The sequence below is a fragment of the Hyla sarda genome, unplaced genomic scaffold, assembly GCF_029499605.1.
Source record: "Hyla sarda isolate aHylSar1 unplaced genomic scaffold, aHylSar1.hap1 scaffold_3215, whole genome shotgun sequence".
NCBI classification, from domain to species: Eukaryota; Metazoa; Chordata; class Amphibia; order Anura; family Hylidae; genus Hyla; species Hyla sarda.
The window spans coordinates 214-11,838 of record NW_026609950.1 but is presented as its reverse complement, the minus strand read 5'-3'; the positions used below and the strand labels follow the sequence as shown (position 1 = coordinate 11,838).

At 47.3% G+C, this 11,625-nt stretch overlaps 1 protein-coding gene across 1 annotated transcript; it reads left to right on the top strand.

Moving 5' to 3' along the window:
• Positions 1–3,731: 3,731 nt before the first annotated feature.
• LOC130329797 (sterol 26-hydroxylase, mitochondrial-like) lies at positions 3,732–9,806 on the top strand. The gene is made up of 3 exons (XM_056553517.1): positions 3,732–4,005; positions 7,466–7,665; positions 9,285–9,806. Exons 1-3 carry the CDS (start codon positions 3,935–3,937, stop codon positions 9,530–9,532), a joined length of 519 nt encoding a protein of 172 aa, XP_056409492.1. The 5' UTR covers positions 3,732–3,934; the 3' UTR covers positions 9,533–9,806.
• The last annotated feature ends 1,819 nt before the right edge of the window (positions 9,807–11,625 follow it).

Sequence of the window (11,625 nt, the reverse complement as noted above, 5' to 3'; positions counted from 1 at the left end):
TATCATTGTAGGTGTATGTGAAGCATTTATCATTGTAGGTGTATGTGAAGCATTTATCAATGTAGGTGTATGTGAAGCATTTATCAATGTAGGTGTAAGTGAAACATTTATCAATGTAGGTGTAAGTGAAGCATTTATCAATGTAGGTGTAAGTGAAGCATTTATCAATGTAGGTGTAAGTGAAGCATTTATCATTGTAGGTGTAAGTGAAATATTTGTCTACACTTTTTTTGTGTGCTGGTGATGTGTAAGAGCAACAAATTTATTTAATGATCACAGAGCATTTGATACATTTTGTGCAGGTCACAATTTCTGAAATTTCTCTCTTCATACACCAAAAAGCTAAGCCTGGGTTGGCATAGTTTTAGAGACTTTTCAGTGGCTTTGTGCCCTTTTTGCGCCTTTTCACAAAAAAGGTGCAGTACATAAAACCCTTCCATATCATGTGTGCCAAAATCAGTGGATTGCAACTCAAAATCAGCAGAAATGTGTAAACCAAAAGGCACAAAAAGAACACAAATGAACCCTGCTTGCGCCTTTTTTGCGCCTTTTTGTAGACACACAAAAAACTGTCTAAAGACAATGATAAATGTTGGCCTGTATGTTTACTTACCTATCACCCCATACCAATGGCATCACAGAAACAAGTATAATACATGCATTATGTCATCTATAGGAAACTGGATTCATCTGTAAACATTTCATGGAATAATATACACAATCATGGCTGTAAATGTTGGCTCCCCTGAAATTTTTCTAGAAAATGAAGTATTTCTCACAGAAAAGGATTGCAGTGGCTGTGTGTCTGCATACTGGCCTTTTGCAGCGGCTCCCTCCACAGGCATTCTTTCCGGCTCACCTTTCAACAGCCTTGCTGTTCCTTCTTTCCGCCAGCTGTGTTTTCCCCCCACTGCGGGGGTTGGCTGGAGGCTCATTGGCTGGATCCAATGGGAGTCAAGGGCTGTGGCGGCACATGGCTGCCCTTCTTATTTCCCCCCGAGCCAGCACGCCCCAGGAGACCAGGCTGCGCCTACTTTCGGTTTTTCAGGGGGCTATGGTGGCATGTGGCTCCGCCCTTCTCCCCTGGAGGAAGTGCCTCCTCTCCAGGTTTGCAGATCTTATGATGGGCACCTCCAACGGCGTCCTGTTCCGCCTCATTCATTGCAGGCTCAGCGGCGTTCCATTCTCTGAGCGCACTGCTCCGTACCTTTGCCACTCCGAGGCTGCAGCATGAGTATTCCTAGTGTCCCTGCATGAGGGACATGGTGGGGGCTTCCTAGCCCGTTCTACCTTCTGGGATCATAAGGACAGATTCAGTGCAAGGCGCCTTGTTCCCCACACTTCCTTACTTCGTGTGTGTATATAAAACAAAAATAAAAGTGAATCTGCTGCGTGACTCGCTGTGGTGGGTCGTGCCAGGGATTTCTTGATCCCTTGGAAGAAACCAGGGTTACAGTCAGGACTTTTTCTCCTCTACCACCAGTTGTCATAACATGTTTGCCATGGCCGCAGGTGTTCTTGACAGGTACATACATAATTCCCTCCTCCACAGGCTGCCACATCCGCTGCTGCTGTCCTGGATCCTCACGTCCAGTGCGAGATCTCCGTGGAAGTGTCCCTGCATGGCCATGGATTGCACCTGCTCTCATTAGGCCAGACAGTAGTCTCACCTATCACTCATCTCACAACTGCTCCGTCCATGTCTAGATTTTGGTACCCCACTACTAGTGCGATGTGACCGCGGGAGTGCCCTGTTGTCTACATGGACCCATACCAGTAAGCCAGACAGTGGTCTGCATGGTTTTCTCTGCCGCCTGCCACTTCTCCAAGGGCTAACGTATCTGCGGCTGAAGTTCTGGTACCCAACTGCTAGTGCGCGGTGTCCGGTGGATACAATCCATGTCTCCTAAGCATCCCCCGATCTCCAGGGTGACGGGGATTCTATTCATGGCTTCTAGGTTTCACTGCTCTTCCACATGTGTCAAAGGGGCACAGTTATTGCCTGACTGTGTCCCCTTATCACCAGCGCCTGAAGGGGTACTCATTACGCCAGACCGTTGTCTGCAGTTTATGCCGCTGTCTCCCTTCTCTGGGCTGCCGCGTGCATAGCTGTGGCTTCCCGTACCCACTGTTGATGTGAGGACTCTTGTCAGAGGATTCCTGAAGGCACTAGGGACTGCTGCCAGTCAGCCAGTCATTAGTCTGCATGGTCTTCTACACCACTGGGTCGCCTCAAGATTGGCCGCACTCCTGTGCCCCACTGTCTGTGGGAGTGTTTTTGAAGGAGTGTTCCTGTGTGCTCAGGAATCCTCCACCAGTCAGCTGGACAGCTGTCCCCGTAGTTTACTACTACATCGGGTCAACTACCATACACTTCCCACAGCGTGGCAAAAGTTCAGGTAACCCACTGCCTAGGCGCAGTTCCAAGTTGCTCCATGGGCCCTCTGCAATGCGCCACATGCTGGTTTTGTGGGTTCCCTTCTTTAACAGGTCCCTCTCCACATGCCTGCTGCTCTCATGGCTTCAGGCTGGTAGCCCACTTTTAGTGTTCTAAATGCGGGACCCGGTGTGGCCATGGTCCCTATGCCAGATAGCTAGACTGTCTGCATGGCTTTCTAATCCACCAGGTCACCAACCCCATTCCTGCCGCTCCCGTGACTGCAGTCCGGTGACTCCTTCCATGTGAAGTTCCACAAATGTGCCTCTATGGGTTGATGGGACCTCTTCTGTGTCTGCATGTTTCCTGCCCCACATGCATCCCTCATCTCTTGCATCTGTGACAGCAGTCCTGTTGTGTAGCACCATTAGGAGACGAGGTGTTGGGCATCTCCTGTAGGTTCCATGGCTTTTCGTGGCTACAGCTGCACTCTCTGTTCCCCTTTTCTAAGAGTGCCACATTGGCCTGCTAGGGGCATGGTTGTGACACACCATTGGGTGCTGAGTCTGTCTTCCGTTCTGCCGGACTTTTGGATGTCTGCGGTTTTGTGTCTGCAGTTTGGTACCCCACTACTATCGTGAGGTAACCATGTCTGTGTCCCTGCGTATGCTAAGGTCCTCTGCACATGTAGAGCCCACCCTCCCTTCAGTTCGGAGTGGTTTGCCTCGGGTCTGCCTGTGATCTTGTTCTAAGGACCTGAGACGGTTGATCACCTCTGTTCTGGCAGGGGACACCCCCCCCCCTCAGCCTCCAGGTATTTTCCTGGTTACCTGTGCAGCGTGGCTCAGACGTCTGCTCTGTTGCCTTAGATTCTTTTTTGTACTCAATGTAAAATCTCTTTCTCGTAGCCTTCATTGGGGGACACCGCACCTACCCATATCTTCCTTCTTTGTCCGGATGATCTTTTCTGGTTCTTTTTTCCGTGATTCTTTCCCGGGGTTCACCAGACTTGTCTTTGTTGGCTTCTCCTACTGCTTTGTGACAAAACGGATTGCCTCACTTCCAGAGGTCGGGTATATCCTGACAGGGAGGAACCAACTTTTTTTTCCCTAGTGTCAGCACCTCCTAGTGGCAAGAGCATATACCCATCAGTATAGGTGTCCCTCAATGGGCACAAAAACATCTCCTACACCTCACAATGAGTTATAATTCTTTATTAAAAGTATATTTGGTTTATGGGCAACTAGCATGGTCGACTATGTTTTTTCCATTGATTCACAAGCTAATATCTGGTTATGGGTCAGTTCACACAGGGGAGCACTGGTGGAGTAATGGGGTGTTAAGAGCCCCACAGGTGGCCCCTCTTGTATGGGCCCCATAGACCATGCATTTTTGTGATGGGTTACTTGGTGATCAGCTGTCCATTCTGCTTTTTAGGCTATCTATAAGAAGAAGTACGGCCCCATCTATAAAAGTTCCTTTGGCGCGTATAAAACTGTGAATATCGCTGATGTGGATCTCCTGGAGACCTTGCTGCGCCAGGAGGGGAAGTATCCAATGAGAAGTGACATGGAGCTATGGAAAGTCCATCGGCGGCTCCGAGACCTGGCTCTGGGCCCTTTTACTGAGTATGTTCAATGCCGCCACATTGTGCTCTATTGGATGAGATCTGCTGTGATGTAGTGTACAGTGTCTGGTGTATATCAATGCACTACGGTAGAATATACTAGGATTAGTAAGATGTCATAGGGAAGGAAAGCAGAACTGGGATTGGAACGTAGGCTCCGACAAGATAATTCATCACCTCCAGAGCTGCACTCGCTATTCTCCTGTTACATCATATCTTATCCTCCAGTCACCTCCAGCGCTGCACTCACTATTCTCCTGTTACATCATATCTTATCCTCCAGTCACCTCCAGAGCTGCACTCACTATTCTCCTGTTACATCATGTCTTATCCTCCAGTCACCTCCAGAGCTGCACTCACTATTCTCCTGTTACATCATGTCTTATCCTCCAGTCACCTCCAGAGCTGCTCTCACTATTCTCCTGTTACATCATATCTTATCCTCCAGTCACCTCCAGAGCTGCACTCACTATTCTCCTGTTACATCATATCTTATCCTCCAGTCACCTCCAGTGCTGCACTCACTATTCTCCTGTTACATCATATCTTATCCTCCAGTCACCTCCAGAGCTGCACTCACTATTCTCCTGTTACATCATGTCTTATCCTCCAGTCACCTCCAGAGCTGCACTCACTATTCTCCTGTTACATCATATCTTATCCTCCAGTCACCTCCAGAGCTGCACTCACTATTCTCCTGTTACATCATGTCTTATCCTCCAGTCACCTCCAGAGCTGCACTCACTATTCTCCTGTTACATCATATCTTATCCTCCAGTCACCTCCAGAGCTGCACTCACTATTCTCCTGTTACATCATGTCTTATCCTCCAGTCACCTCCAGAGCTGCTCTCACTATTCTCCTTTTACATCATATCTTATCCTCCAGTCACCTCCAGTGCTGCACTCACTATTCTCCTGTTACATCATATCTTATCCTCCAGTCACCTCCAGAGCTGCACTCACTATTCTCCTGTTACATCATATCTTATCCTCCAGTCACCTCCAGAGCTGCACTCACTATTCTCCTGTTACATCATGTCTTATCCTCCAGTCACCTCCAGAGCTGCACTCACTATTCTCCTGTTACATCATATCTTATCCTCCAGTCACCTCCAGTGCTGCACTCACTATTCTCCTGTTACATCATGTCTTATCCTCCAGTCACCTCCAGTGCTGCACTCACTATTCTCCTGTTACATCATGTCTTATCCTCCAGTCACCTCCAGAGCTGCACTCACTATTCTCCTGTTACATCATGTCCTATCCTCCAGTCACCTCCAGCGCTGCACTCACTATTCTCCTGTTACATCATATCTTATCCTCCAGTCACCTCCAGAGCTGCACTCACTATTCTCGTGTTACATCATGTTGTATTCTCCAGAGCTGCACTTACTATTCTCCTGTTACATCATGTCGTATTCTCCAGAGCTGCACTTACTATTCTCCTGTTACATCATATCTTATCCTCCAGTCACCTCCAGTGCTGCACTCACTATTCTCCTGTTACATCATATCTTATCCTCCAGTCACCTCCAGAGCTGCACTCACTATTCTCCTGTTACATCATGTCTTATCCTCCAGTCACCTCCAGAGCTGCACTCACTATTCTCCTGTTACATCATATCTTATCCTCCAGTCACCTCCAGCGCTGCACTCACTATTCTCCTGTTACATCATGTCTTATTCTCCAGTCACCTCCAGAGCTGCACACTCTATTCTCCTGTTACATCATATCTTATCCTCCAGTCACCTCCAGTGCTGCACTCACTATTCTCCTGTTACATCATATCTTATCCTCCAGTCACCTCCAGAGCTGCACTCACTATTCTCGTGTTACATCATGTTGTATTCTCCAGTCACCTCCAGTGCTGCACTCACTATTCTCCTGTTACATCATATCTTATCCTCCAGTCACCTCCAGAGCTGCACTCACTATTCTCGTGTTACATCATGTCGTATTCTCCAGAGCTGCACTTACTATTCTCCTGTTACATCATATCTTATCCTCCAGTCACCTCCAGAGCTGCACTCACTATTCTCCTGTTACATCATATCTTATCCTCCAGTCACCTCCAGCGCTGCACTCACTATTCCCCTGTTACATCATGTCGTATTCTCCAGAGCTGCACTTACTATTCTCCTGTTACATCATATCTTATCCTCCAGTCACCTCCAGCACTGCACTCACTATTCTCCTGTTACATCATATCTTATCCTCCAGTCACCTCCAGCGCTGCACTCACTATTCCCCTGTTACATCATGTCGTATTCTCCAGAGCTGCACTTACTATTCTCCTGTTACATCATATCTTATCCTCCAGTCACCTCCAGCACTGCACTCACTATTCTCCTGTTACATCATATCTTATCCTCCAGTCACCTCCAGCACTGCACTCACTATTCTCCTGTTACATCATATCTTATCCTCCAGTCACCTCCAGCGCTGCACTCACTATTCTCCTGTTACATCATATCTTATCCTCCAGTCACCTCCAGCGCTGCACTCACTATTCTCCTGTTACATCATATCTTATCCTCCAGTCACCTCCAGTGCTGCACTCACTATTCTCCTGTTACATCATGTCTTATCCTCCAGTCACCTCCAGAGCTGCACTCACTATTCTCCTGTTACATCATGTTGTATTCTCCAGAGCTGCACTTACTATTCTCCTGTTACATCATATCTTATCCTCCAGTCACCTCCAGCGCTGCACTCTCTATTCTCCTGTTACATCATATCTTATCCTCCAGTCACCTCCAGCGCTGCACTCTCTATTCTCCTGTTACATCATATCTTATCCTCCAGTCACCTCCAGCGCTGCACTCTCTATTCTCCTGTTACATCATATCTTATCCTCCAGTCACCTCCAGTACTGCACTCACTATTCTCCTGTTACATCATATCTTATCCTCCAGTCACCTCCAGCGCTGCACTCTCTATTCTCCTGTTACATCATATCTTATCCTCCAGTCACCTCCAGTACTGCACTCACTATTCTCCTGTTACATCATATCTTATCCTCCAGTCACCTCCAGAGCTGCACTCACTATTCTTCTGTTACACCATATGTTATTCTCTAGTCCCCTCAGAGCTGCACTCACTATTCTTCTGTTACACCATATCTTATCCTCCAGTCACCTCCAGAGCTGCACTCACTATTCTTCTGTTACACCATGTCTTATCCTCCAGTCACCTCCAGAGCTGCACTCACTATTCTCCTGTTACATCATATCTTATCCTCCAGTCACCTCCAGAGCTGCACTCACTATTCTTCTGTTACACCGTATGTTATTCTCTAGTCCCCTCAGAGCTGCACTTATTATTTTGAGGATCTTTCCTGCATGGTCACTTCGCTCACTATTCAATTATTTAACCCTATGTGATGTTAAGACTGAGCGCAGGGTCTGACACAGTGCGTATGCTGATTATGTGTTACAATGTGATGTCTGTTTGTGCAGGGAAGGTCACCGCTGGCATACGCTCCGTTCTGTCCTGAATAAGCGGATGCTGAAGCCGGCTGAGGCGGTGCTGTACACCGGGGCAGTGAATGAAGTGGTCACAGATTTTTTGGACACCCTGGACAATGTCAGGAAGGAATCTCCCTCGGGGGTCATGGTCAACGACATTGCAAGCATTTTTTATAGGTTTGCCTTTGAAGGTGAGATGTAATGGGAGAGGCAGCACTTAACGTGATCTAAAAGGTGCCAAACCGGTGACCGCAAATGTCCAAACCGATCATCACTGCCAGAGGCCCTTTATTGTGTATGGGGATTAAATAAAGCAGCAGGATTACTATTGGCTCTCTGTGCGCTGTGACCTTGGGTTTGAATATTTGAGGGGGAGATCCTGGTCACTCATCACTTATGTGGGAAGTCATAGATGTTGTATTGTTATCAGTGTCATGAAGGGTATATACCTGATGTTTGCTACAGTGTATCCATGTGAAGTCCAGGCTGTTTAGCTCCCAGAGCGTTGTCTAGACTGGATATAATTGTCTACAGTACTCAGCATAGAGCAGGACGAGCTATGTACAATGTATCAGTTTGGGTTCCAGGATGTTTAGCTCGCAGAGCATTGTCTAGACTGGATATAATTGTCTACAGTACTCAGCATAGAGCAGGACTAGCTATGTACAATGTATCAGTTTGGGTTCCAGGATGTTTAGCTCGCAGAGCATTGTCTAGACTGGATATAATTGTCTACAGTACTCAGCATAGAGCAGGACGAGCTATGTACAATGTATCAGTTTGGGTTCCAGGATGTTTAGCTCGCAGAGCATTGTCTAGACTGGATATAATTGTCTACAGTACTCAGCATAGAGCAGGACGAGCTATGTACAATGTATCAGTTTGGGTTCCAGGATGTTTAGCTCGCAGAGCATTGTCTAGACTGGATATAATTGTCTACAGTACTCAGCATAGAGCAGGACTAGCTATGTACAATGTATCAGTCTGGGTTCCAGGATGTTTAGCTCGCAGAGCATTGTCTAGACTGGATATACTTGTATAACTTCTCAGCATAGAGCAGGACGAGCTATGTACAATGTATCAGTCTGGGTTCCAGGATGTTTAGCTCGCAGAGCATTGTCTAGACTGGATATACTTGTATCACTTATCAGCATAGAGCAGGACGAGCTATGTACAATGTATCAGTCTGGGTTCCAGGATGTTTAGCTCGCAGAGCATTGTCTAGACTGGATATACTTGTATCACTTCTCAGCTGAGAGCAGGACGAGCTATGTACAATGTATCAGTCTGGGGTCCAGGATGTTTAGCTCGCAGAGCATTGTCTAGACTGGATATAATTGTCTACAGTACTCCGCATAGAGCAGGACTAGCTATGTACAATGTATCAGTCTGGGGTCCAGGATGTTTAGCTCGCAGAGCATTGTCTAGACTGGATATAATTGTCTACAGTACTCAGCTGAGAGCAGGACGAGCTATGTATGTGATTTACAACCTGAGAATATAAATGGATGGTTCTTGTATTCACTGACAGAGATGTTGAAAATGAGGAGGAATTTAAGGGTCTATTCACACACAGTATCCTGCACATATTTGAATCTGTGTTCAGTTAATTAGTTTACATTGTAATCTGCAGCTTTAAATCCTGTGCATCATATCTGTGCAGAATACTGTACATGTGCATAGATCCTAAGGGTAGGGTCACAGGTAGCGTATTTGACGTCCCTAGAGTGATCCTCCTGCTGTGTCCGTGTGTTGTCTGATATGTTATCCACCGGCTCTTTTATTTTTATCTGATGTTGTTTTATCCTAGGAATTTCCTACATTCTCTTTGAGACTCGTATCGGCTGCTTAGAGAAGAACATTCCTCTGGAGACCAAGAAATTCATTGACTCTATAGGAAATATGCTGAAATATTCCGTTTTTGTCTCCATTTTACCTCCATGGACCAATGATATTCTCCCCTACTACAAATTGTACATCGAATACTGGGACAACATCTTTGCATTTGGTGAGTATGTATATATTACATGTATGTATGTATGTACGTATGTATGCTGAGGTCTAGTCACCTATAAGATCGGTACACTCCTCTCCTGACATCCTCTGTACTGGGGTCTGATCATCTATAAGATCGGTACACTCCTCTCCTGACATCTCCTGTACTGGGGTCTGATCATCTATAAGATCGGTACACTCCTCTCCTGACATCCTCTGTACTGGGGTCTGATCATCTATAAGATCGGTACACTCCTCTCCTGACATCCTCTGTACCGGGGTCTGATCATCTATAAGATCGGTACACTCCTCTCCTGACATCCCCTGTACCGGGGTCTGATCATCTATAAGATCGGTACACTCCTCTCCTGACATCTCCTGTACCGGGGTCTGATCATCTATAAGATCGGTACACTCCTCTCCTGACATCTCCTGTACCGGGGTCTGATCATCTATAAGATCGGTACACTCCTCTCCTGACATCTCCTGTACCGGGGTCTGATCATCTATAAGATCGGTACACTCCTCTCCTGACATCTCCTGTACCGGGGTCTGATCATCTATAAGATCGGTACACTCCTCTCCTGACATCTCCTGTACCGGGGTCTGTTCATCTATAAGATCGGTACACTCCTCTCCTGACATCTCCTGTACCGGGGTCTGTTCATCTATAAGATCGGTACACTCCTCTCCTGACATCTCCTGTACCGGGGTCTGTTCATCTATAAGATCGGTACACTCCTCTCCTGACATCCTCTGTACCGGGGTCTGATCATCTATAAGATCGGTACACTCCTCTCCTGACATCCCCTGTACCGGGGTCTGATCATCTATAAGATCGGTACACTCCTCTCCTGACATCCCCTGTACCGGGGTCTGATCATCTATAAAATCGGTACACTCCTCTCCTGACATCCCCTGTACCGGGGTCTGATCATCTATAAGATCGGTACACTCCTCTCCTGACATCTCCTGTACCGGGGTCTGATCATCTATAAGATCGGTACACTCCTCTCCTGACATCCCCTGTACCGGGGTCTGATCATCTATAAGATCGGTACACTCCTCTCCTGACATCTCCTGTACCGGGGTCTGATCATCTATAAGATCGGTACACTCCTCTCCTGACATCCTCTGTACCGGGGTCTGATCATCTATAAGATCGGTACACTCCTCTCCTGACATCTCCTGTACCGGGGTCTGATCATCTATAAGATCGGTACACTCCTCTCCTGACATCCCCTGTACCGGGGTCTGATCATCTATAAGATCGGTACACTCCTCTCCTGACATCCCCTGTACCGGGGTCTGATCATCTATAAGATCGGTACACTCCTCTCCTGACATCCCCTGTACCGGGGTCTGATCATCTATAAGATCGGTACACTCCTCTCCTGACATCCCCTGTACCGGGGTCTGATCATCTATAAGATCGGTACACTCCTCTCCTGACATCCCCTGTACCGGGGTCTGATCATCTATAAGATCGGTACACTCCTCTCCTGACATCCCCTGTACCGGGGTCTGATCATCTATAAGATCGGTACACTCCTCTCCTGACATCTCCTGTACCGGGCTCTGATCATCTATAAGATCGGTACACTCCTCTCCTGACATCTCCTGTACCGGGCTCTGATCATCTATAAGATCGGTACACTCCTCTCCTGACATCTCCTGTACCGGGGTCTGATCATCTATAAGATCGGTACACTCCTCTCCTGACATCTCCTGTACCGGGGTCTGATCATCTATAAGATCGGTACACTCCTCTCCTGACATCTCCTGTACCGGGGTCTGATCATCTATAAGATCGGTACACTCCTCTCCTGACATCTCCTGTACCGGGGTCTGATCATCTATAAGATCGGTACACTCCTCTCCTGACATCTCCTGTACCGGGGTCTGATCATCTATAAGATCGGTACACTCCTCTCCTGACATCTCCTGTACCGGGGTCTGATCATCTATAAGATCGGTACACTCCTCTCCTGACATCTCCTGTACCGGGGTCTGATCATCTATAAGATCGGTACACTCCTCTCCTGACATCTCCTGTACCGGGGTCTGATCATCTATAAGATCGGTACACTCCTCTCCTGACATCTCCTGTACCGGGGTCTGATCATCTATAAGATCGGTACACTCCTCTCCTGACA

Bases quoted from the DNA above. Each gene is read 5' to 3' on its own strand.
- LOC130329797 (XM_056553517.1), top strand. From the start codon at position 3,935: ATGAGAAGTGACATGGAGCTATGGAAAGTCCATCGGCGGCTCCGAGAC. The intron at 4,006-7,465 runs GTATGTTCAATG...CTGTTTGTGCAG, and splicing joins GCTCTGGGCCCTTTTACTGA to GGAAGGTCACCGCTGGCATA. The intron at 7,666-9,284 runs GTGAGATGTAAT...GTTTTATCCTAG, and splicing joins TTATAGGTTTGCCTTTGAAG to GAATTTCCTACATTCTCTTT.